This window comes from Mangifera indica, chromosome 12, assembly GCF_011075055.1.
Source record: "Mangifera indica cultivar Alphonso chromosome 12, CATAS_Mindica_2.1, whole genome shotgun sequence".
NCBI lineage: Eukaryota > Viridiplantae > Streptophyta > Magnoliopsida > Sapindales > Anacardiaceae > Mangifera > Mangifera indica.
In genome coordinates, this window is record NC_058148.1 from 14173670 (window position 1) to 14200826 (window position 27157).

Sequence of the window (27157 nt, forward strand, 5' to 3'; positions counted from 1 at the left end):
CCCTTTAGAGTAAATCTTAAATGCAGTTTTTTCCTTCTTAACTTAAAATAAATCTAAAAATATAAAAACAATTGTGTTTAAACCCTGGGCATTATAAGACATGCAATGGATTAGCATTGGCATAAAACAACTATGTTAAACATCCGTGTTTAAACAAACATGTGGGACCAAGGGGGTTGGTTTTGATGCCAATCTTGGCTTTTCGTTGACCTGTTCTTCATATAGTTTTTATTCAAAATTGAATTTTCGTATTTTTTTAACTATCAATACAACATTAAACAATACAACAATATGAAATCACAACATTAAACAATATAATAATATGAAATTACAACAAAATTATATTTCACATGAAGTCATAAACATGAATCTGTCTTAAATTATTTGATTTTCAATTATTAAACAAGAAAACACATAACATAAGGTCTTGAATCAAAACTGACTTGAATGTGGATGATTTTATTATGGAATCTTTACAATAAATGTGAATTTTCTAAAACAAATTGACAATTTTCGTCTCTTCCTCTCTTGTGCCCAAATTGAATTCTTTATAATGACTTTTTCTCACGAGTTTTATTGTTCAATCACATGTGTCTTCTCTGTTGAAGAATTTTTTTTTATATTGCAGAGTTTTTTTTCTTGCTGAAAGACTAAAGAAAAAGAGAGAAATTACTGTTATGATATTCTTTCTTTCTGTATGGGTTTCATCAATCGAGATATTTTGAAAAAATGAATAACTATTATGGTTACTTCTTAAAATTTGAGTTGAGTGACATATATGTATAGACAGTTTAGAAAAAGAGTAAAAAATTAAATATCCCAATAAAAATTATCACCACTTTTATAAAGGACTCTAAGACAAAGTACCTGAAAAGATCTCACTCAAGTGATTTTCTCAAACATTAGTTTGATCCTTTAAGAGTTACTTAGCTTCAAATGGCCCTGATACAAGCAATCTATTTGTGTGTAGATCTCTATCTCTAGTCTAATTTGGTTAATTATGGAGAATCTTTATATATTTGTCTCCATGTTGTCGTTATTAATTAACCATTGCCTCTCCGAATGAGGGCTAAGAAAGTGAAAGATCAGTGTTGATTTCTTGAGTGTTTTTCTCCTCATCAATTCCAACTCTTTGTCTCAGTTTCAGTTGCAGGTCCGGCAGCCATTCCTTGTCCTTGGATGTGCTATCTCCCCTCAGCTGCAAACGATGGAAATATTAATTTACAATAAAAAGTATTTTAATGCACCGTAGACAGCTTGGAATCTCAAAAATTCAAAATCTTTACCGCAAGCCGAAATGGAGGTTGAAACTGGCGGATCATTGTATCATTTCCTGGGTTTCTGAGAGACCTTGCGTGCATGGTGGAAATTTGTTTGGCCTTCCATCGACTGTTGCTCATTTCAAAAGGAGGCCACCTCTTTTCTTCAAGAAACCCACTCGGTTTAATTGGCTCAATCCCCATTGCATTATCTTTGCCTAGTAGAGAACTCGGCCTTACTGTTGAAAAATCATCAGAAGCCCACCGTTTTTGCCTTTTAAGTAGAAAGAAACAAGTCTATCATCAAGGATAACACTCGTGGGGATGATTATTTTACTTAAATTCATCAGTAAAAGTTAACCAAATGAGTGCCTTTGCTCTGATAATTACCTAGAAAAGTTACATCCGAAGCGTATTGGTCGTTGGGAGAAAGGCGACTGCAAAAGGCTGTGATTGTTTTCAGGAAAACTTGTAGTGAGAACAATATGACCATTCTCCATTCTGAAGCGTTGATGAAGACTGCTCATAATCGGCCGGTGAAACATGCTCCGAACAGTGTCTCTTCCTCGCATTGTCCTGCACGTATGACTTAGCACTGCATAACACGCAAACCAAAGTGTTCTTTCTGTAAACTGTTCTCTCCATTAAGGTAAAACCCTAATGGTAATTTTTGTTCATTTCTTTCTCTTCATAAACTGATCATTTTCAAGTTTAAAATACGCAAGGTACTAAAATCAAGCTCTTAGTAAAATTAAATGATGCTACTTTTTCAATGGATTCAAATTAAAGTAGTACTTTCTCATAGAGAGTTTGGAGTCCATCAATAAAATTTTATGGACTGAATCTCAGTCATAAATCATAATTGCATAATATGTTTAGGAAAATAGCAAATATCACCTTGTCCAGCTTCATCAAGCTTCTTACTTCGATACATCTGGTGCATGGAATAAAAAATTTACACATAAATTGAAGGATACTAAAATATGGAAAAATAAATTCAGAAAAAGATTAAATATAAATTTCCAATTTTTTATTGGCACCTGCAAGTGACTCTTTACATGAGCAATGCTAAGTCCCCGCACATTCATTAGCTGAAGAACCAATTTGGGAGTCGCTTCTGCTCCGATTCAAAGAGAAAAACAACTAGTAATCAATCTTAGGATCAAACATGATAAGAGAATTTTGAATATTCTACGCAGATTTTTTGACTAAAGGAGAAACAATGCACAATTGGACTAAAAATTAAACATAAAAAATGCATCAAAGGGAACATATATACTCTCTTGTCCACCAAGCCTCTCAACAGCACGCACAAAAGAGAGATGGAGGTCAGGAGTCCATCGGAGGCGAGGCATTTTTGAGCGGATGTATTGTCTAACAGCAGGCCTTCGTTCTTTTCCTCCATTAGTGAGATTATTACCAGAAGAACTCCCTTCTACCTTTCTCATCATCTTCAACACTTAGTTCTGTAACCTTGGCCAAACTATCATCTTCTTGACTGCAAGCTTCTTCATTCAAGTCAAAGGATGAACACTTCTGGGAGGACACTTCAGATGTGTTTTCAGTCCTATCACTGTTTTCTTGACCGTGGATCTCAGAATCTTCTGCCATGGTTGTTCTCAGTTCCCTTGGATCATTTCTCATATATAATCAATTTCTTCAAAAATTTTCAGTCTGCCAAGAGCATTATAGACAGGTGGGATAATATTGTTTGAAAATGAATCAGAGAAATTAAGATTAATGTTTGCATATTTCTCAACTATCATTTAATTAATTTCTTGAAAAATCTGTTTTAATTAAGTCTCCGATACATATTGCAGCCATGCCATGAATGTAGCTGGATACTGCATTTCTTAATTCTTAATTTATCTTATGATACAAGAAAATACCAAATTTTTTAATAGAAAAAGACACAGTATAGCTAGTTAAGTACTAGCTAGACAAATCTGGATGGCCTGTATAACTTAATTATTATAGAGATGTACCATTTATAAGCTCCATTCCAAACTTGTATACATACATCTTTCCTATCTTTCTGAAATATACCTTATAGATAATTGCGTGGTCCAGGAAACAAACGATTAATATAATATGCATGCATGACAGCAGTTATATTATATATTCCAGTAGATGCTTTCTTACAAACCCTAATAAGAAATGCACTGACCTGTTTCCAAGAGAAGATGATGTATAAAACAAAACATATTGGTATTTTGTGTTCCTTTGTAGCATTTCACTATAGGAGGTATGTTCTTATTGTTTATGACTGTATGCTGGCATGTTTCTAGGCTGGCCTAACCTTTTAAAAATTATGCAGATTCGCACTGCATTTGGTAGAACATTTATTGGTGGAAACTCTTTCACGAACTGCACCAACAACCCATATAAATGGAAATGTGTTCATTACTGATCCTGATTCAAAGGAGTTACATTTTGCGTAAACAACATCTACTTGATTCCCTTTTAAATGAGTCAAACAAACATGTGTATGAAATGAATCTGGGTTGCAGTGCCTTCATAGAATTCATGACAAACTAAACTTGAAAAAAATGGAAAAAATAAAGAAGAAATGAACAAACTCAATCTAAAAGCTCCGAGCCTTTTAAGCTGACAGAATGAAAAAAGATCATATGATGCAAGACTTACAAGCTTACAATTCAATTCTTGAGATAGATATAGACTAGTCCTTCCGCTTCTTTTCAATCTTCAATTCTTCTGCACCAATTTGTTATAGATGACAGTTAAAAATCATTATTTTAAATTATATTAACGGAACTTATGAAACACTAAACCCTAGAAAGCACCAATATATATATATATGGAAATGTTAATAAATCTACAGATGATCTGTAGGGGCTGCGTCATAGAATAAAGCCCAAAAAACATTAGGATTCTTATCTCATCTTTCAAAAATCGTATGCCCCATTGATTAACTTTAAGACTTTAGTGTTAATTTCAACAAGTATATAATAACACTTATGGATGTTTGCAGAAGTTTTGTGGAAAAGAAAAAAGTTATTATTGGGCATGGATTAGCATCGGAGCTACTCTTTGTAGAGAGAGAAACGGCCATACTAGATCATCAAAAGATATGAAGAATTGGGATATCTTATATATTGAAAGAACTTTGCAGATAGAGTTCAGTATTAGGAACTACTACGGTCATATTTAAATTTTTTTTTCTCCTTGTCCCCAAAAAGGTTGGAAAAATGGAACTAATATCCTTTGAAAAAATTAATGGAGAAATTGAGATTATCTAAAAGGTTGGAAAATCAGGAGTAGTATACTTTTAAAAACTAATTTAGAAGGAGGATTTGAGATTAAACTTTTGAAATTCAGAAAAAGCTTGAAGTAGAAATTTTAAAGTTCTTATTTATAGCATAAGTACTTAAGTTAGCATTAGAAAGCTAAAAAGAGTGAAATTTGATCAAAAAGTTTTCGATTTCCTTCATGTTGATACAAACCATTTATTCGAAGCTAGCTTATCTTCTGTCCTCTCCTTCCAATTCGTTGACGATCAGAAAAGCTCTTGAGAACACTGTATATATTCAAACTGGTTAGAAGACCATGCCTTGATGCCCACTAACCTGGAAAACAGATTCCTACGGATTTATTCTTCAATCAAATAAAAAAGGTTGAAGGTGAGAGAGAGAGAGAAGGGAGAAACCACAAGGTGCAGACAATGTTTTTCTCTTGGATTTGGATGGTTTTTTTTCATATATAATTGAACCTTAGAATTCAAGTAATCCAAAATGTAGACATGTATATTCTAAAAGTCTTTCATGGGGTAATAAAAATCAACCATGTTCTGACGCACGCGCAACACTGGGGCTCTTTACAATGAAATAAAACTCACATTATGAATACAGATGCGACTGTTGGATATCATGTGACTACAGTACTTCTCCCTTTTCTCCTTTGCATCTTCTGACAGTTGTCCATGTTATAAAATCGCTCTTTTTCTCTCTCGTGATTATCTTAATTGTTTGACCTCTGCAAGAGACTCCTCTCAAATGTTAAATTGTTAATAAAATTATTAATTTGTTTGTCAACAAGTTTAATCTCATCATCATGTTGAAAGAAACGCCGTGGGCCATTTCTTTTATCAACATATCAATTCTTCCTACCTAAACAAAGACTTTCTAATTATATTCCCAATACTTCTGATAGCAAATGGTTAGATAACTCTACAAGTTAGTCAATTTTGGTGGACCTACGTATTCAAACAAATTGCGTGGATCGTTTTCTGGACATTTTCCATTGCAATTGGTAAGAATGTGACTTTTCATACATTCATATTTGAAAATGTATTACTTAATGTACAATTAATAAAATAAGATGGGGGATTGTCCCTGCAACTTGATTTTTAACTTTCACACTTCAATGAGAAAGAAAAGGGACTCCTACCATTGTTTTCCTCTTTCTCTTTTATTGGTACTACAATATAAAGGGAAGGAGGTTTTGAGCCTTTGTGTTTGCTCTTTCCACCATTATAATCTAGGCATGCCCATTGCACTCGGTAATTTTTTTCATTGGACAGCATTATAATACATTTAAAACTATTTGTTATACGCTACGACGTAGAAATTAGAACCTGGGGATCGTCAAGTCAAAATGATTATGGGTGACTGTCATAAATGCTCCTTACATTTTGCACATTTCGATGACCCTAAAGGCTAAAGATGGAGAATTTTAGATGGAAGAGTATACCAGCTGCCCTTTTGACAGCATTATTTTGCTTCGTTCCACAGAAAATTAATCACATGTGTGAGAAAAACCCAGTGTTTATTTTCATTTATGTGGATAATAATTCCTTCAATTTTTTTTTCTACAAGCAGGTGAAGCTAAAATTAATTCAATTTATTATATCTGTCTCTTGACAGTGCGGGGATAACATCTCTAGAATATACAGAGAATTTGGATTATGTTTTGTCTCTACATTGCAAAGAAGGTCTTCTCTGTTGATTGTCTTCAGGAAAGTAACATCTCTAGGGGAATCACTTGAAGGTTTTAGGTTTTGATAAAAGACAGCCGAAACTGGCTGGTTAGGTGTGGCATGTGCATATTTTTGTTGCTTAGAGGGAGGAGACAGATTCTAAGCATTAAACTAAGAGGTTTTAGCAGAAAAAAAACTACGTGGATCGGAAGTAGGAAAATGGGCCATCTATGTTAAAATTTTAACTTAAAGAAAATGAAACAAGGCCTGCCCTTCTTAGAAAACTATTTATGCATTGTCTCCTCGTATGCATGGAGAGTTAACAGTTTTATTATTTTATATCTCTCAAGAATCTTTAAAAGAATAGTATTTTTGTATTACTTTATAGATTAAGACAGCCGACCTAGCAACACTGCATATCTTGGTCTTAATAGATCTGTAAAACACTCTTTACTCTTTATATGTAACTGTAAAGAAAGGTAGCTGAAAATCAAATGGGTGGTAGCTGAAAATCAAATGGGTGGTAGCGAGCTGACAGATAGGGAGTTTAATAGATCTGTAAAACATATATAAAGATATTAGGTACTTGCATTCTAAAAAAAATGTTCATCCAACCATAAAGAGCAGTCAATGAGGAAGAAAGACGTCATTTTGGATGACAAATTTATACTCTCCAATTATCACCCCAGCTATAAACTATCAAAGTTGTTTCAGATTTTTATTTGTGATGTTCATTTTGACATGCTTTACCTACTGCATGTAAAATGACTAGTGCAAAATTTAACAAAACAGACGGCATGGTAGGACATTTGTTTTTATAGATCAGGCTGAAGTCCAGGAGTATTTAGAGGAAGTTGTTGAGGCCCAGAAAGAACCAAGTTTCAAAAGCCCGATGAAAGCTAGTGAAGACGACCAAGATCCAGCTCAAGTTTCAACTAAAATGTTGGAGCTCTTTGGAATCGCACTGTTGAAATCAGATTTGGCTCAGTTTTCCATGAGCGGACCAAGCACATTTCGTCATCTTCAGATGCATTATTACTTTGCCTTCTGTTTCTGCTTCAATGCAGCCCAGTCTCTTTTTTCTCATCTTTCTTTGAATTTTCTACTTCCATTGATGGCTACCATGTATAGTGCCGATCTGTGATTATTTGTTTATTAATCATGTTTAGCATTTGTGTAGACAATTTGAAGCATCTTATTAATAAAACGACAACGTTTCTCAGGTGATGTTGGCTTCCACATTCCTTTCCCAGTTGTCAAGCTAATTATATTTTTATTATATAAACACCATTTTAATATTAATTCTTTAATTATTTTTGGTGGATTTTTATCCATTTAAAATTAGTAAAGTAGAAGCGAAACAAAGAGGGACGCACGTAATAAACTTAAACTTTTTGGTCAAAAATGTGGGCCCGGTCAACGTTTGAAAGATAATTGAAACACGCGTCCGATTACAACGGAAGTGGGGCGCCCTCATTACCATCCATCGTCAACAGACGGTTAACTAGTTCGTTAACTTTCCCGCCGAACACAGGTGTTACAGTAGGACCCACTGTGGAACAAAACCGTTAGTATTTCTTTATTATTTATTGCAATAATTAATATAATTATTATTAATTAAATCTCAAAATAAGGATAATTAATAATAACAAAACCAGAAAAAGTAAAAAAATAAAAACAGAGGAGATGGCTGGTGGGGGCAGTTTTGAAGAGAGAGAAAAACAGGAAAAAAAAATCAATTCTAAAGAAAAGAAAATTTGAGAGAGAGAAAGAAAAAAAAAGAGGTTAAGCCTTAGGCCATGAGAGAGACGAAAATGATGGTCGAAGAGAAGAGGATCCTCTGAGATCATCCTTGGAAAGGGCAGTAATTGAAAAAAAACTAAAAAATCACCATTGCTACAGATTATAATTATTATTATTATTATTAAGTTTAATTTTTCTTTGCTGCCTTTGTGTCTCAGCTCATCAACTGACCACCTCCGCCACCCCAATTGTTTGTTTGTTGTTTTTGTTATTTGCATTGCTACCTCCACAGCCACCACCTGCGAAAGGGAGATTCTTTTGTACCCTTTTTGTCCTTCTTTGTGGTAAATTATATTCTTTTTACTTTTTCTTTTTTCATCTTTGCTTGTTGTTCAGGGTATTCTTCATTCTTCGTTTCTTTTTCTTGATTTTATAATGTTGAATCTTTTTTGTTTGCTATTCTTGCAAAATTTTCAGCTGCTGTTGTTGAGTTGAGAGATAAGAGGAGGGAAGATAATATTTTGAAGAGGGATATATATTTCAGCCAAAAGGGTGGTTTTAATCAATTAAAAAAAATAAAAATCAGAGAGCCTGATATGATTATCACCGGAAGCAAAGTCATTGGGTTTGATTTTATCTAGGTTTTGCATCGTTGTAAGGAAATTTATTTCGCGTTTGGAAAACAAAGGAAGTATAGTTGTTATTTTCATTGTTTGTTGTATTGGTTTGAAGGGGTTGTTTTATACATAAAAACCTGGCGATTTTGAATACCAAACACTGCTGCATTGCGTTCGTCCAGAAATGGGGGGTATATGGACCCCTATTGGATTCCGATTACTGCGTTTCTTGGTTTTGATTGCGAGTCTTGAAATTCAAGGATATTGGTCTCTCAATGCCGATGGTAAATTTTCTAATACCAATTGCTGAACGTTGCTGCTGTCTGTCTGTTTGTTTTTTGGTTCTAACTGACTTGTGCAAATGCAGGATTGGCTCTGTGGGAATTCCGCTCAGGGGTGAATCAGGATCCTTATGGCGCCTTTGCAAATTGGGATCCAAAGGATCCCACTCCTTGTTTGTGGTCAGGTGTTCATTGTCTCAACGGTAAAGTGATAATGCTGTAAGTTGCTTTCCTTAAATTTTCGCATTAATGAATGCGCAGATACAGAGTTTTCATCGAGAATATAATTTATTTTTGCCACGATTGTTTGGCATTGAGTTGTTTCGATTTTGGAGATACCTGTAGTACAAGTTAAATGAAAAATTATACTATTGTTTTCTGTTTACTTCTACTTGCAGGGATTTGAAAGAGCTGTATTTGGAAGGAACATTGGCACCTGAGCTAGCGAAGCTTAGAGACTTAAAAATTCTGTAAGGAATCACTTCTTTGCTTTCCCTGTATGTAAAATCAACTATTTACTTTCAATGAGAAATTTCTTTTAACAATGTGGATCACCTGCTTCTTTAACTCAGGAACCTCTATAATTTATATGACAATAACGCTTCAATTATTTAATTTCCCAATCACAAGCACCTAAAACAGTGTCATGAGAGGGTAGGACTATCGCTGCAAATCAATAGTAATGAAAAATCAACTTCCAGATTCCATTCCAAATCATTACAGAGATGCAAGTTATGTGCATGTTGGAATGATGATAAAATAGAATGCAAGAAGAATGTGGGAAAAAAATCTCAGAATTCCTGCTCACTGTAAATGGGTATGGCATATGGCGACAGGAGGACTGGTAGAAGAAAAAGAAAAGTTTACTCCTCAAACTTTTATTGGTCTATACATATCAAAACTTATAATTTGACCAAAGAAGGAAAACAAGTATCACTAGCCTATATTAGTTTAGAGATTATTTATGTTATGATAAGCATAATTTATAACTCCTTGATCACATATGTGTTGAAGGGTGCATAATCTATTACCTACTATCATGATGCATTGGAATCAAGAAAATCTTTGAACTCATACGAGTCTGCTTATAGGTTATCATCTGACAAGGATTTTCTTAAATGATAGACAGCATATATAGCATCTAGATATTTAGTTCGATATTTGGTAACGTTGCAGTGCTCTCTGAAGGTGATTAAATTTTCTTGTTCTTGCTCTCTCCATTTGCATTAACAGTATACTCCACAAAAACCGTTTCTCTGGTGCTATTCCTAAAGAGTTTGGAGAGCTTACAAAGCTGGAGCTTTTGGATTTAAGGAACAATAAGTTGAGTGGAACAATTCCAGTAGAAGTAGGGGGGATGCTGTCATTAAAACGCATGTGAGTTTATTGTTTTAGGTATTAATATGTATATGATGCTCTTGGCCTTATGGGTACCTGGACTAACACATTTTTCACATAGGTTGCTTTGCAATAATGAATTTGAAGGTAGCATTCCTGTGGAGCTCACAAGGCCAAACTTACAATTTGAATTGCAATGTGATGAAAATCTTATATCTTCTGTGGTAGCTGGAATTGGATGTCTAAATAGAAAGTGTGGACACCGGTAAGCGTTTACTAATTTTAATATATCTACCATGACACTGCCAGTTACCCCTTTATTTGGTCATTTTTCTAGTACATGTTCTTTAAATTCCTGGTGCTTAGTTCTTTATTTGTAAAAAAAAAATCATGAGAATGAGACTTGTGAATGATCCTGTGTTAATTCCAGTTGCTGTGCCTGCTCAAGTGACACATGAGCTGGTTCAAAAATTGTTGACTTTTAGCTTACAGCCAAGAATAGTCTAATTAGACTATTAAATAATGATTGATGAACTGATTATGTAATGCTCAATTGGCATGTGGGCTTGTAAAAACATTTGCTGATTTGAGCCCTGCTCTGCTCCAATAATATAGCACTTCGACTTGTTTTTTTTTTTTGGATTTAGTCTATAATATCTCTTTAACCCATTTGAACTGGAAGTTCCTTAGAAGTCTATATAGCATGAGCGAAATTGATCATTGACTATGCAATATGATGTCTCTACAAAAGCTGGCATCTGTTTTCTGGTTTTTGATGAGCATCATATATTTAACCAGCCTGACCCCAGAATAAAATTTCTTTTCCCAGATCAGAGCATTCTTTTTTTATCTCTTTTACATTGGCACGAGTTAAGAATTATACTTATGGTAGTAAATATCTAGTTTTCCAATGTCTTGAACAGCATTCAGCATACCAGTTTCAAGCAACTGAACAAGGCAGAATCCTTTGTTAGCTTAGTCAAAGGAGTTCTCACTCGTTACCTCAATCTCTTGCCGCTGCCAGTGTACGGAACAGAAATATTTCTTTTTTATTTACTTCTGTTGATAAATTTCTACTTTATTTCATCTTCTCTTCATTGAAACTGTTCACCATTCTTACAAGTTTGAAGCTTGGAAAGGATTCTCTGGATACTTATGGAGACCATTGCTGCACTTACCTGCCTGGTGAGTAGAGGGAGCAGGAACTATTTTTGGGTATTGGACATCAATATTTATGGTTGTGAGATAAATATTGATGTTGCTTTTGTATGAAGCAGGTTCATCTGAGACACACATCGTTCAATATATGCAGAATCTTGTCAATGTTGCACGTCGTAGGCTACATGAACAGTCCAGTAACCTCCCTGCTGCACCTGCCACCAGTGGGCCTTCCCCCAACCAAATCATTGCTCTTCCAATTGCCCGAAGTAGTGGAACTTTTCCTGCTGTGCCAAATGCCAAAAAGAATCTTCCTCAACCTGCACCACAGCCTTCAGAAGCTGATGAAGGTTTTCCATCTCCAAGCAACGATGTTACAATTAGCCAACATTCCCCAAGCCCTCCTTCTCAGTCAACCGGTACGGAATCTTCAGATTCCAGTGGGAGTGCATGGAGGTATATTTATATTGTTCCTGGTGGAGCAGCTTTATTCATATTTGCTGCAGCCACAGTCGTCATGTGCCGAACCAGAGCGGCGGAAACCATTCGTCCATGGAAGACTGGACTAAGTGGACAGTTGCAGAAAGCATTTATTACAGGTGATTTTCTTATATGTAGTTAAATTTTAGTAACCTTTTAATGTGATGAGCAGCTTAAGTCGCTTCTTTTATGTCAGTAGGAAATTTGCTAAATTTTAACTTTTTTAATTGAGGTAATAAATCAACTCTGAGATTTTCATTTAACTGTTACACATCAAAAACACTAACAAACAAATCCGATCATGAAGAGCATTTTGAAATGATACTTGTTATTTTATTGCATTATTCTATATAGTGATGGCTTTTCATTTTTCTCACTAGTATAGAGAACATAATTTTGGCTTGGACTTATGGGCAATGCACAATCTGGCCATGAGTAAATGGACATCATGATTTCTCTGTCTAACATAATGAGATCTGGACCCAGAATCTCCTAAAACTAGAAATAATCACATGGCTATAGGGATGTGTATCTGTAAATTTAAATTGTTGAAAGTAAAACTTCTTTTTCACTTGTGGAATAAACATAGTTGGCAATAACAAGAAATCTTGAAAATGAATTAAATCTGAAATTTTTTTAGGAAAGTATGTAGCACCCTCTTTAATCTTTAGGTTTTTTGGGTAAGCAACAGAATTTGTTATCCGACAAATCTTGGACATCATATAAATCTCTAAGATTCTCTAGGAAAAGATGTAGCATTCTTTATTCAGCAAAATTCAGGCACACAAGGTCAGGTTAATATTACACTGTACATTGGACTGGATATCAGTTGACTTGATTTTTGAGTCAACAAGTGTTCCACACCAAATTTTAGATAGAAATAATCCTAAAAACATGTACTTTATGTGAGATGGCTCCTGACTTATTAAACATTGCAATCCCTTGTAATTGTTTTTGTTTCATATAGGGTGAACTAAATTGTGTTGTATAACATGCAGGAGTTCCCAAGCTGAATCGATCAGAACTGGAAACAGCTTGTGAAGATTTCAGCAATATCATTGACACGGGTGACGGTTGCATTTCATACAAAGGAACACTTTCCAATGGAGTTGAGATAGCTGTTGCATCAACCACAATCACTTCTGCCAAAAACTGGTCAAAGAGCTCGGAGACCATTTACCGGAAAAAGGTTCATTGTTTCTGTGATCACTGGAAATAAGCCCAATGGAACTGTTAATACACTGTATACTTATAATTTCTTGCTCCTATACTTAGCTATTTTGACTGTATACGCTTTGCTAGTGTAGATTGATACACTGTCACGGATTAACCACAAGAACTTTGTCAATCTCATTGGCTACTGTGAGGAAGCTGAACCTTTCAGTAGGATGATGGTGTTTGAATATGCTCCAAATGGGACTGTATATGAGCATCTACATGGTAATATTTCATTTTAGATGCATTTTTACTGCTCAAGATCTGAGTTGGAAGCTTAATATTGAGAAGCTATAAAATTTCCCTCTCTCACTTTTTCAGTCGAAGACCTGGAACATCTTGACTGGAATGCAAGAATGAGGATTATTATGGGAACGGCTTATTGTCTTCAATATATGCATGATCTGAACCCACCGGTAGCACATACCAACTTACATTCAAGTTGTATCTTTTTGACAGACGATTATGCTGCTAAGGTATACCAGTTCATCTTACAATGTGACTAACATCTTCACACATTGATCATTATGATTTATGTGACATCCCCCTATTGCTCTTGCTTCCACAGGTAGCAGAGGTTAGTTTTCCTTCTCAATCTGTACTCCAGTCAAAAGTCTCAGGTGAAAATAGTGTAGGGAAATCTGAACTGCCTCCTGTGGCTGATCCAGAAACTAATGTATACAATTTTGGCATATTATTGCTTGAACTCATTTCTGGAAAGCTCCCATACTCAGATGAACACGGGCCAATTGAGAAATGGGTAAATTCCTTTTGAGTAAAACCAAGTGGAGTTATATTTCCTTTTTATTTTTGAATAATTTGATTGACAACAAACTTTCCAGGCTGCTGAATATTTGGACAACAAGGAGAGCATCTGCCAAATCATTGATCCGAACCTCAACTCAGTCAAAAACGATGAAGTTGATATCATCTGCAATGTTATTAAAGACTGCATCCAACCAAATCCTGAGCATAGACCAACGATGAAAGATGTTGTTGCTAGATTGAGGGAAGTGACTAACATCTCGCCTGATCAAGCCATCCCAAGACTTTCTCCCCTCTGGTGGGCTGAACTTGAGATCCTATCCTCAGAGGCAACTTAAGTTCTGTCTACTCTTCTTTGTGCTTGTAACTCAAGTCTCTAATTACTTTGAGTCTATATACAAAGAGTAACATTTTACTTCAACCCTCCGAGACAAATATATGCTGCCAACTCTTGTTTCTCAATCTTTTTTGGTCTCCTTGATTTCATAAATAATATATAATATATAATATATAATATATAATATATAATGTCCTATGATTGATTCATTCTTTTACATTTCTATTTCCATTTTTTCCCTCCATTTCTGTTTAGTTTTTCATTACAATGAGTTTGCTATAATTTCCTGTAAATGGAGTTGTGTTCCCTGTTTATATATATGTTGTGATCAGTTTGTGTAATGTAAAGAACTTAGTACTGGGATCTAAGTCCTAATTAAAATATTAATTTGTGAATTGTTTTTTCATATATCTAAATATAAATAGGTTTGTTGATTGACTCCCAAAAATTTCACTTGTCCAGGCGTACACTGAGAACTTCTGAGTGTAATGGAATACTGGCATTCAATTCTGTCTTACAATCCTACACTCTGATTTATGCAATTCTGTCTTACAACCCAATTTACTATTAACTGGGTTCAGTTTATTTATTCATAATCAATTTAAGAGGTTCGGGTTACTTCAAGCTTAGGAGAAACATGGCAATCCAGAGAGTATAATAGGATTCATGTACTTAGGCCTCGGTATGCGCTAAGAAAATTGCAAATTGTATCGTTTTGCAAACTTTAAAAAGCATTTGTCAAAATTCTTGTTGATTTCATCTGGCACTTGTATTGATACTAAGCATTCTCCCCCATATAAAGACGAGTTTGGTATGTGGGCACCTTGTCAATGGCAAACAGTGAGACTCACCGTTCACATTCTTGCTTCCTAGAATGGATGAGCATTCAAAAGCAAGACCTCGCTGAGCTCCTTGAAGCCCTCCATTCAAACTACATTAACGACAACAAGAATTCTGAGAAGGTTTACACTCAACTAACCCAAAAGAGCCTCGGTCATTTCCAAGAATACATGGTTAAACGTTCACATATGTACCATGAATATCCTTCAGCCTTCTTTGCACCTCCATGGTGCACCTCTCTGGAGCATTCTACTATGTGGATAGCCGGCTGTCGACCGTCCTCGTTTATCCGGCTTCTGTATGGGCTTGGTGGGTTAGAGATCGAGGCTTTACTTTCTGAATTGATGGAGGACAGCGCCAGCAGGGTGAGTTTAAGTAGACTTTCAGCCAACCAACTCACAATGGTGAATAATTTACATTTGAAAACTATTAAAGAAGAGGATAAAATGATGAAGAAGTTGGCCACTTTGCAAGAAGACATAGCGGATCAACCCATCTCTTTGATTGCGAACTAACTGAGCCGAGTTGAAGAACTAAACGAGGAAGTGGAACGGGCACTCGATGAACACGAGTCAGCAATGGCAAATATAATTCAGGAGGCTGATAATCTGAGGTTAAACACGCTTAAGGAGCTGCTTAATATATTGACGCCGGAGCAAGCCGTGGATTTTCTTGCTTCAGGTAAGAAGCTTCACTCATGCATCCATGACTGGGGCAAAAGAAGGGATCGTAAGCATGGTCGCACCAGCAACTAATCAACCTTGCATATGTTTAGAGTTGCAGACGTTCACATTTTTCTTAAAATTTGGATTTCAATCCATGTATTTCGTTGAACTCTTTCCCAGAAATTGAAATCCGAATTTTTGAAAATGTGTTGATGTAAGCATCCAATAAAGAAAATTAAGTAAGAAAGTACACAAACATAAGAATTTGTAAATTAATCAACACTACAATGGAAACAAAATAGAGAATTAGAGTGAAGTGTGAACGGGTGTCAAAGGTAGAGAAAGCGAATTAGGCAGCACACCGAAGCCAGAAGGAATCAGATCTCATACGAGTTATCAGATGAGCAGAGGTCATTGTTCTTGGTTCAAATGCAAAGTGACCAAATTCATTGCCATCATGTGCTTGCAATGCTGATGCAACAAATGGTGTCCTCTCCTGCCGCTTATTTATGATCTTAACAAAAGCTGCCATGCCATCCTTCGTTAAGTTTAGACTGTGTAGCGTTTGTGGCCAACATACAGCAACTGTGTTTGACACAAGATTCTTCCTTCCTCAAAAACTCCATACAAACCTTTCAAATATTGCTTTCACGAAGCTGGCTATTGACCCCACTTGTTCTTGGTGTTCTTTTGTTATTGCAAACCGCTGGACTTGAAAGACGGAAGATTTAATACATATGAAACATTTGATTCTACAAAATACTAAATTAAAAACTGTAGTGTTATACGAATGTTTCGAACATCATATAATTTCATAAAGCTACCAAAATTATTTTTATTAGAATTATATGTTTTTTCTTCGAACTTTTTGTAAATGACAGTTTTAAAGAAATAAAACTCTAAATTATAAATTTTGGAAATGAGACATGATCAATATATAATAGTTTATTGAAAGCCAAAGGACTTATTCCATCCAAAATATGTTGTTTTTATAAAGTTTTATTTTTTAACTTGAAAATTCTATTTGGTGGGAATAAGTCCTTTAGCCTTACTTTTATTAATAAAACTTAAGGTTTGCTATCCAAATTATTACATTTACATGTAATGAGATTATTTTTATTCACTTAAGTTCATTTACATCATTTAACTATTTAATTACCAGAATTTATTTAATACTCCTAAAGAAATTTTTCTAACAGTAAGAAAGAAAGAAATCCTTGACTGTCTGCCTTAGGACCACTGCATTTAGCCTAAACTTAGTTAGATCATGAATTCGTGGCTAATATTTAGCTAAAGAGGTCAATTGTTCACGGTGCAATCATCCACATGGCTCCGCCACATGGAATGGCTGAGTTGGCTGAGTTGGTGGTCCAATATCAATCTCCAACCCACCTAGGCCTTGAAATTTCACCATCTGGTCGTGAGATACCAGGGGGCCTGGTGGGTTCATGTGGTGGCAGTTTAAGCTCACAAATGCACTGATGTTGGCTTAATCTTCATCTGTGATAACGATTTCGTCCCAATTCTCTCAAACCACAGAATTCACTAATACCTTGGTTATTAAACTATATGACCCTTATATACATATATTGTCTCAATAATCAATGGTTGAAATAATTCTGATTCTGTTCTCTCTGGACTCTCAGAAACATCCTGGAATGAGAACAATTTATATGGTCCCTGGAAACTTGAATTATTGACAATGACAATCGAGAACAATCTGTATGGTTCATAAGATTGCTGGTTCTTCCGCTTACTGAATTAATGTTCAACCAAGAAAATGTGCATAACATTGAAGACCAAATTAACTCACGATTTAACTATGCTTAATCTGTTTATTATTAATTTCTTTCAATGGATCGACACACAAAAATATGTGCCACATGAATGCAGAGAGAATACCAGCGCGTTCTTCTAAGATCCTACATTGTAATACAGAGAAGATCCTAAATATCAGGCTATATTATATATACATATTACTATATATACAAGGAAATAATGGCCAATACTTGGTCATAAACACCAGATCATCTTTTGCTATATTTATACATGTTATTAGTTTTCCTGGTATAGCTGGAAATGGTGAAGTATGTGCTAGCTTGTATGATAAAATTGTTGTAGTGGTTTTCTCCTGTTGCTAGGGATTTTTCTGCCTCGCCTCTGGGCTAGGTTTGAACATACTTCGTCTCAATATCCCCTTTGATTCTCTCTTTTCTTTCAACATTGTTAAATGGGCTGAATAGCGGGAACAGGTGTTTAATCTTGAACGGTGTGCACCTCTTCCTTGAAAATGGAGAAAAAAGGAGGAATATTGATGAACAAGTATGAGCTCGGGCGATTGCTTGGACAAGGGACATTCGCCAAGGTCTACCATGGGAGAAACCTCAAGACAGGCCAAAGTGTAGCTATTAAGATCATTGATAAGGAGAAGATTTTGAAGGTTGGTTTGATTGATCAAATCAAACGAGAAATCTCTGTAATGCGCCTGGTTAGGCATCCCCATATTGTGCAGCTTTATGAGGTGATGGCAAGCAAAAACAAGGTATATTTCATCATGGAGTATGTGAAAGGAGGTGAACTTTTCAACGAAGTTGCCAAAGGGAAGCTCAAAGAAGACACTGTAAGAAAGTATTTTCAACAATTGATTGGAGCTGTTGAGTTTTGTCATAGCCGAGGGGTGTATCATCGCGATCTCAAGCCAGAGAATCTCCTTCTTGATGAAAATGGTGACTTGAAGATTTCAGATTTTGGGTTGAGTGCATTGCCGGAATCAATAAGACAGGATGGTCTTCTTCACACAACATGCGGAACTCCTGCTTATGTTGCTCCGGAAGTTATCAACAAGAAGGGTTATGATGGAGCCAAAGCTGATATTTGGTCATGTGGGGTTGTTCTTTATGTTCTTATGGCTGGTTATCTCCCTTTCTATGATTCTAATCTCGTGGAAATGTACAAGAAGATCACAAGAGGTGAATTCAGATGCCCCAACTGGATTCCACCGGAAGTTCGAAAACTTCTGTCCAGGATTCTTGATCCGAATCCTAACACAAGAATCACCATGGCTAAGCTCATGGAAAATACCTGGTTAAAGAAGAATTTTAAAAAACCTAAAATCCCACAATTCCCACAAGGCCAACAGAGAAACAAGATGATCAGCGATGTTCATGCTGCGTTTGAGTCATCAGAAAGCGAGAGTAGTTCAACTACATCAATGGCAAGCAGAAGTCCAGTTAGACCTCATCTTTTTAATGCCTTTGACATTATATCTCTCTCCCAAGGCTTTAATTTATCAGGCTTATTCGAGCCAGCTGTGAACGGCAGTCTAGAAACGAGGTTCACTACAACAAAGCCAGTCTCGGCCATTGTGTCCAAGTTCGAAGAGATAGCAATGACGGAGAAATGTAACTTCAACAAGGAGGATGGAACAGTGAAATTAAAACACAGCAAAGAAGGGAGAAAAGGGCAGCTCACAATAGACGCTGAAATCTTCGAAGTGACACCATCTTTTCACGTGGTGGAGCTGAGGAAAGCAGCCGGAGATACAATAGAATATAAAGACTTCTGCAGCCAAGAACTGAAGCCTTCTCTGAAGGACATAGTGTGGACTTGGCAAGGAGTTGAATAGTCTCAACCATAGCCATCACTTATGTTGTAAGTTTTGCCCTGTATATAGGATAGCCAGAGGCAGAGGTACTTGTACCTCCAATAAAACTATGTGAACACCCTTTTGTCCATTTCAATTCTTTCAATTCGCTTTTCTTATTCTTTGCATGCATATTTTTGATTCAATTCAGAATTATAAATCGAAGTTGATGACAATAATATAATGTTTTGAGTACAACAATGGTGATCAATTTACTATCATGACAGAATGGCATCAGAAGCTAGCTTTAAACGTGAGCATACATAATCTTATTATTGAGAGAAGATTTTGGACAATGAGCACACATAATCTCAGGTTAAAAGAAGATAGCCTCTGCCTGAGCATGTTTTGTTGTTAATTCCGGCCTTTCATGAACAACCTGAACAGCCGCCAGCTTCATTCCAAAACACTTTCTTCTGATGCATTCCATTTTTCTTTGTCTATTCTTCCCTTTGAAGAGGGTTCATGTACAAAAACATAACAGCAGAAGGAAAATGACATTGATCAAATGCCCAGTAAATCCACAATGTGCCAGCCATGCGGGGATGTGGTATTCCTAAATTTAGAAAACAGAACACATTATGGCCTTTCGGTAACCCCAGAAATCAGAAAGGGAATGGAAGTAAAGCTAATAACGAGGCTAGATATCTTATTATTGGAGAGGCAATGACAGCTCAAGTTTGGTAGTTTTAGAAAATCATATGTATAGCTATCCAGACAGTCAGTCAAGTCAAGATTTTGACACGCTTCATACAAACACTTGACTTAACAGGACAGTTTTCAGAACAAAAATTCTAAATTCCAGGTTTCTTAAGTCAGCTTAAACCAAAATTCCCATCTCATGAAAATTAAAATGTTAACGTGACTTTGGAAACATTCACAATAGAAAAATGCGGGTCCAACTATGACGTGGTTCTATCAAAGACTAACTATAGAACACCAAAAATAATTAATTGTAAGATACTCAGCAGTGCCTAATTTATCTTTGCTTATTACAAGTTTACAACAGAGTAGACTTAGAGGTGATGTGGACTACTTTGGTGAGCTCACGAGTCACAGTTCGATTGGAGTAAAACGTTAATAACTCTTAAATTTTTAATTTTTGCATTTACCCCTACCATATTACTTTCTATTTCGACATTAAAAGGTAATTAATAAATATATAATTTTTAAAGTTTAAATGAATTTTTTTTTATAAATTAAGGGATTAAAATATAATTATTGAACCAAACTTGAGTCCACTGTTTCTCTGATGAGCTTGAGCCAAGAATTTTTCAGTTCAACAAGCTGGAGCTCAAACTCACCCTTAATGTTATTGAGACAAACTCGAGTAAAACACTGTTCAATTTAGCTTGATTGGACCTCTGCGTAGAAGTATAAACAGATAGCTCAGGTTTTTTCTGCCACAAGTAAAGAAGATTCAGTGCAGTGGTCTCTCAACCAAATTGCATGCATTGTGAAGATTAAGAATTTGTGCTTTACATCTTCCTTTATTTCTCAAATTCAACTGTCCATCAAATATCTCCCTTACATATATGAACTTGCTATACACATAAACAAGAGAATGTTTCTCCTACACAAGATCACTATAACCTATAAAAAAGCAAATAAGGATACCATTCTCTCCAGCCTTCAAACGCCCCCAAAGTTTGCAGAATGTGTTCCAAATCTGCAGAAGAAGAATGTCGGGATGAACATGTTCCTGACCTGCAAAAAACGACAGCTTGTTGAAACATCAGTAAACAGCAATCGGGAAAACATATTTTCTAGTCCACTAATTTGAATTCAGTCGAAAGACATAAAACAGATGGCTCCTTACAGGCCAAAGTATTGTTACTATATTTAGCAAGTTCATTGAATGAAAATATTATATAACTCAAACCCTTATGAATCCACTGGACAAAGTTGTATTTTCCATAAGATTCACTAGTGTTATCACAAGCATATACATTCTATGAAGTAGATAAACAGCTAAGAAGATTAAAAAATGCATCTAATTTCTTGCAGAAAACCTAGCAAGTTTAATCTGATAAGATATTCAACAGTTAGAGGAAATGCAATAAAAAAGTCAAAATTATCAGCACAAAGCTTGCATTTTGGGGAGAAAATACTTGCTATAAACCAAAATCTTATGACAGCGAAAAATGAAATCCCTTATAGATTCATCTAGTGCATGAATCAGTTATTGATGTTCATCTAATAAAAATCACCACTTTATAAGATACAAGTGCTGTTACATAGAGCAATTCACAGATGAACTCAAAAACAATCATCATATATAAACCACATAAATTTCAAGAAAACAACTAAAATTCCCATTCCAATTGAAATCCAAAGATTAAAAGCATAGTACAATTCGTGAGGATAGTGAATACCATTTTCACCAACTAAACTCTAATGCCAAAACAAAGAAAAAATTAATCATTCAAAAACTCACCTGGGCAATCTAGATTCAAAAGGAGAGACAGTATTCTCACAACCTTAGAAGGGTGGGGGAGCACAGTATCCTTCTAGAGAAAGAAAAGCCAGATCGATATACCCTTATTGAAGGTTGAAGCCCACTTCTGAATCTACGAAGACAATTATGGTGATGAAGAGGGATTTGAAGATGATGACGGTGATGAAAGTCACATAGTAGAAGATGTAAAACAAATCCCAGACCAATGCGAAAGGAAAATGACAGAATAAAAGCCCTAAACCGATTTTCCAGTGTAGATCGGATTCACACTAAATTGGTTCAAACCGTAAACCAGAATTTCCATGTTGATCAAGCCAAACCAGACTGTTCAAAATCCTAAACCAAACCAAACCGGAATTTCCAAACAGTCCAGTCTAGTTTTCCAATTTGAACCAAATAACAATACCCCTAATTATTTAAAAAAAAAAAAAACCAATGCTGAAAACAAAAATGTAAAGCTTCAAGCCTCAGCCAAAATCCAACCGAGTTTAATACAATTTAACTTCAAGCTGATATCATGTAGAAAAGACTGATCAATAAAATGAGTAAAGCAAAATCTGTACATAGCTGAATTACATAATTATCTTTATTTTCATTTTTCCCTAAAGTTGGAAAATAATTTCACTTGCTCTAGGATTTCTAAGTCATCATGGAAGGTAAATCTTACTGACTTCAATAGAATAATTATCTCCCTTTATTCAGAATCCAGAAAATCCCCACTCCTCCACATCCCAAACCACAATTTAATAAAGAGAGAGAGAGATAATAACAAAATGAAGCATTTCCCTCAATGGTACAAGTGGTCCCATGAGTCATTAATTCATGTCGGTCACCTCCATTGTCTGGAAATAGAGTCCAGAAAACCACTTGGACCCTCAGCCTCAGGATCAGCTACAGCCTCAGGGTCAGATTTCCACAGTGCAGTAAACAATATTTAGTTAGTACGAGTTATGGCATTAATTTGACAAGGTGCAGTTTTTCAAATGAGTTGTTTCCCAAATTCCGTTCTAAGAAAATGTAGAAAAACAAGACCAAATAAATACCAACAGTAATGGTAGGAAAATTATGGTTTCCTTATAAAACAACTTCAATTAAATGCCATTCAGCTTTAGGATTTCTAAGTCATCATGGAAGGTAAATCTTACTGACTTCAATAGAATAATTATCTCCCTTTATTCAGAATCCAGAAAATCCCCACTCCTCCACATCCCAAACCACAATGTACTAAAGAGAGAGAGATAATAACAAAATGAAGCATTTCCCTCAATGGTACAAGTGGTCCCATGAGTCATTAATTCATGTCGGTCACCTCCATTGTCTGGAAATAGAGTCCAGAAAACCACTTGGACCCTCAGCCTCAGGGTCAGATTTCCACAGTACAGTAAACAATATTTAGTTAGTATGAGTTATGGCATTAATTTGACAAGGTGCAGTTTTTCAAATGAGCTGTTTCCCAAATTCCGTTCTAAGAAAATGTAGAAAAACAAGACCAAATAAATACCAACAGTAATGGTAGGAAAATTATGGTTTCCTTATAAAACAACTTCAATTAAATCCTCAGGGTATAATTGCCTTTTATCTTCAAATTTATTTCCTTGTAAAATTATTTTTTTCCTGTGCATTCAATTAAAATTGATAGCAAATCATGGTGCTAGTTCTTTTTTTTTTTTATAGGATCCAAGCACATCAATTAGATGGTTCTTTCAGATTCATCTAAATTATATTTTAAGATCATTGATTAATTTAACTGAATATAGTTCCTGTCCATTGAGAAGATCCAACCTGGCACACTTCGGTGCACTCTACTATCCTAAACAATTATGAAATAATTTCTTCACACTCCACATTGATGAAACAAACACTAGTGCCATGCTATAGTAAAAAATCTAGCCAAAGCTCTTAAATTTGCATAGTACTACAGCTTCTTGTACATAAACTTCCTTTCAACTCAATGACTTTTTAGACACAGCGTGTCACAATATCAAGCAAAGTAAGGATAACCTAACTTTTCCAATTATATTTCTAATAGAAATTTTATGCTTCCAAAACATCACCTTAAAAGATAATATGGCAAAACCACAGCAAAATTAAAAAAAAAAGAAAAAAGAAAACGGAGTCTTTGAAAGAATGTGACATTAAGAGAAGGAAAGCAATCTACAGATGTTCAGAGAGCAACAATTTTCACAATAGCCTATCACATTGATGAAGCTCAAGCAAACCACAAATTTGTAAACTACATACCTAGTAAGTATGACTCAGTGAAAAGGAAAAAGGCAAAGGAGAGTGAATATATCCATTCATCATTTCCATTAGATATCAATAGAAAACAACATACAAGGCACCCATCAAAGTGCGAAGATCAGTAGAACCTTGCATTTCATTTAACATATAACAATCTAATCACTACACAAGAACAGAGCATACAATGCGTTGTAGATCTATTTGGTAGCACAAGAGAGAGAGAACAATCAAAGACAATTGGGAAAAAGAAATGGAAAAAGGTATCGCATACAAAGGCCTCAGAAATGACAAAGAGAGAGAGAAAAGCTTACTCTTTTCCCTTCTACCTCTCTCTATTCCGTATCTGAAGGCAAATGAGAAGCATCAACAGCAGAAACAACAGCAGATTCTGATTCATCGCTCGTCAAATTTTGCAACCCAGGTTTCAATTCATTATTACAGAATTCTTCATATTCTGCTTTGTCACCTCCTTTTTTCTTTACCTCCACTACCACCAATTTAGGGGTTAATTCAAATATTTCAGCTGCAATTGTCAAAGGCCCCTTCACGCCTTCTCTCGACCCCTCCAAACTCACTCTGCAATCCTTCTTCCTTACTGTAAAACTCTCCAACTTTGCAATCTCCTCCAATTTGGATATAATCTTTGAAACCGGAGCTCCTGACACAAATCTTGTACCCTCTCCGCCCTCTTCAAACAACCCAGATAAATCAAATCCAGGAGAAAAGGATATAATATCAAATGCATTCAAACTTGCCGGTCTAGGTAACGAAGTTGGTTTCCTTCTTGTTACAATTTCAGAGTCTGATTCACACAATGATGTGTCAGATGATGATTCCACATCCGTCTCGTCATCCTCCTCAACATTGCAGACTTTATCATCCTCTATATAAAACTTTATATGCTTAAACCCCCTTTTAAACCACCTGAATTCCATGATTCCCTGAATAGTGATTCTTGTCTCAGGATTAGTATCCAGTAACCTTGATAAAAGCCTAATTAACTCAGGAGAAAACCATCTTGGACATCTAAATTCACCCTTATAAATCTTCTTATACATAGCCATAATGTTTTGATCATGAAAAGGTAAATAGCCAGCCATTAACACAAACAAAATCACCCCACAAGACCAAATATCTACCTTAGCTGCAAGATAACCTTTTCTCGCTAAAACCTCCGGAGCCACATAAGCCGGCGTCCCACAAAAAGTGTGAAACAAACCATCTTGACGAATTTGATCGGACACAGCACTAAGTCCAAAGTCAGAAACTTTAAGATCACCATTCTCGTCAAGTAGCAAATTTTCAGGTTTCAAATCACGATGGAAAACGCCACGCGCATGGCAAAAACCGACAGCTGAAATTAGCTGCTGAAAATATTTCCTCGCAACATCTTCCTTTAATCTCCCTTTAGCAACCTTGTTAAAGAGTTCACCACCCCGAACATACTCCATAACAAAATAGATCTTGGACTTAGTTGCCATCACTTCAAACAATTGCACAATGTTCGGGTGACGAACCCTCCGAAGAATAGCGATTTCACGCTTGATGTGATCGATGAGTCCACCTTTCAAAATCTTTTCTTTATCAATAACTTTGATGGCCACACTTTCGCCGGACTTGATGTTGCGAGCATGGTAGACTTTGGCGAAGGTTCCATGACCGAGAAGTTTTCCCACCTCGTAGCGTCCTAAGAGCGGACTTTGTTCCTTGTTAGAGGTGGAGATGGGCTTGGAGATGGCGAGGGGGGCGGTGGGGGTGGCGGTTTGTGCCATGAATGAATGAATCAAGGATGCCAAAGAGGTGAGGAAAAAGGGTATTTGAAGAACGAATTAATGATGATGGTTTTGTTGCATTGAAGAAGGTTGAATTCGAGAAACAAGTAGCTGGGATTTCGTTTTTCTCGGTTGGGTTTGATTTGAGCGATAAAACACAAAACAATTATGTTCGGATTGGATACAGTTGCTTTTTTCAGGGAAAGACTTTTTATTTTTTTTCCCTTTTTTATTTTTAAAATTTAAAAACTTCGGTGGTCCATCTGTTTTTTATTTATCCATTAAGGACAATGGTTTCAGAAAGTAGTAAATAACTCCCAAAAGCTTCTAGTAATTAGCATTCTGTAGTAATTATTAATTTAATTCCTATAGATAATTTGATGGTAATTCAATTCCAGCCCTACAGAAATGCGAATCTATTTTTATATTTTATCTTTTAAATGACTAAAATGCCCTTTTATTGATAGACAATTTTAATGATAAATGCGATAGTTTTTTAAATTATTGTCCTTAATAAAGTATTTTAAGAAACCTACGCATCGTACTTTCCATAAAGCATAAATAAATAGTGAAGAGTAAAAGCATCCAGGTGGCGTAAAAAGAGAGCAAAAGGGAGGGGATTTAATATATGTACAACGGCTCCTTTATCGTATTCATAAGATCTGAGGTTCAAATTTGTACAGAGACTTTTTCGTCTGTCCAACCAACCATAGTAGCTAAACAAACAGTCAACCAGTTTTTTCTGGACACCACCCGTTGTTACTTCACCTAATTCAGTGTGTTTGTGCACCACGTGTAAGGCCCGGATGCGCCACATGTGAAGGGTGGATATAAGTCGATTTGATTTTGAGTATGTGTTAAACTTAAATAAATCAGATTTAAATTAGAGTTTAAATAATTTAAAATGAAGTTAAAATTTGAGTTTAACTTGTTTATGTTTTTAATAATATTACTAATCAAATAAATCCAAATAAATATTATAAATTTAAGTTAAATTTAAATTAAACTTCCTTGAAACTCAATTTGACGTGAACTCATCCTTACCACACATGGGCAATTTGATTATAGACTTATCCTCAATTTAGAAACTTACTTGTTATATTTGGTCTCTCACCATCTCCCATTTGAAAGGTGAAAGGCAAGTTGCAAATTTGGCACCTACCCATTTTTTAAGTTTTTTGTTCGCTTATGGAATAAATTAATTTTCCACCTAAGGTTCGTCAAAATTAATTTCCGCCCCTTAATTTCCTAAACTATAATTTTTACTCAAAATTTAACTCCATTAATGAGAAAGTACTCTAACATAATATCAAAAGGGTAAATCATCGTATTATCTCTTTTTTGATGTGATTCAAACAAAATATTATACAAAGAGGGGTAATATTGTCATATCACAATTACTTAGTGTG

General features: G+C 35.4%; 4 protein-coding genes and 1 pseudogene across 5 annotated transcripts; 3 read left to right on the forward strand and 2 right to left on the reverse strand.

Annotated features, from left to right (window-relative positions):
* Positions 1 to 864: 864 nt before the first annotated feature.
* LOC123193554 lies at positions 865 to 5080 on the reverse strand (annotated as a pseudogene).
* Positions 5081 to 7919: 2839 nt separating this feature from the next.
* LOC123192637 (protein MALE DISCOVERER 2-like) lies at positions 7920 to 14301 on the forward strand. Its single transcript, XM_044605265.1, has 14 exons — positions 7920 to 8282; positions 8416 to 8839; positions 8923 to 9055; positions 9235 to 9306; positions 10070 to 10213; positions 10296 to 10439; positions 11098 to 11199; positions 11298 to 11359; positions 11452 to 11931; positions 12811 to 13001; positions 13120 to 13252; positions 13349 to 13503; positions 13596 to 13787; positions 13870 to 14301. Exons 2-14 carry the CDS (start codon positions 8740 to 8742, stop codon positions 14128 to 14130), a joined length of 2169 nt encoding a protein of 722 aa, XP_044461200.1. The 5' UTR covers positions 7920 to 8282; positions 8416 to 8739; the 3' UTR covers positions 14131 to 14301.
* A 658-nt stretch (positions 14302 to 14959) lies between these two features.
* Positions 14960 to 15746, forward strand: LOC123192103 (protein DELAY OF GERMINATION 1). The gene is given in 1 exon segment (XM_044604563.1): positions 14960 to 15746. A coding segment is annotated over 1 exon segment (765 nt). The 3' UTR covers positions 15725 to 15746.
* A 1828-nt stretch (positions 15747 to 17574) lies between these two features.
* Positions 17575 to 19405, forward strand: LOC123192704 (CBL-interacting serine/threonine-protein kinase 20-like). Its single transcript, XM_044605350.1, has one exon. The coding sequence runs from the start codon at positions 17925 to 17927 to the stop codon at positions 19257 to 19259; it is 1335 nt and encodes a 444-aa protein (XP_044461285.1). The 5' UTR covers positions 17575 to 17924; the 3' UTR covers positions 19260 to 19405.
* Positions 19406 to 20713: 1308 nt separating this feature from the next.
* On the reverse strand, positions 20714 to 25970 carry LOC123192703 (CBL-interacting serine/threonine-protein kinase 12-like). Of its 2 annotated transcripts, XR_006496925.1 has the most exons (3): positions 24288 to 25970; positions 21715 to 21847; positions 20714 to 20984 (listed from the first exon to the last, which is right to left on the reverse strand). XR_006496925.1 is itself a non-coding variant. In XM_044605349.1 (2 exons), the coding sequence occupies exon 1, from the start codon at positions 25746 to 25748 to the stop codon at positions 24309 to 24311; it is 1440 nt and encodes a 479-aa protein (XP_044461284.1). In that variant the 5' UTR covers positions 25749 to 25969; the 3' UTR covers positions 20714 to 20984; positions 24288 to 24308. The 2 variants fall into 2 exon arrangements, 1 of the variants encoding a protein (XP_044461284.1); XM_044605349.1 differs by lacking the exon at positions 21715 to 21847 and having other exon boundaries at positions 24288 to 25969.
* Positions 25971 to 27157: the final 1187 nt, after the last annotated feature.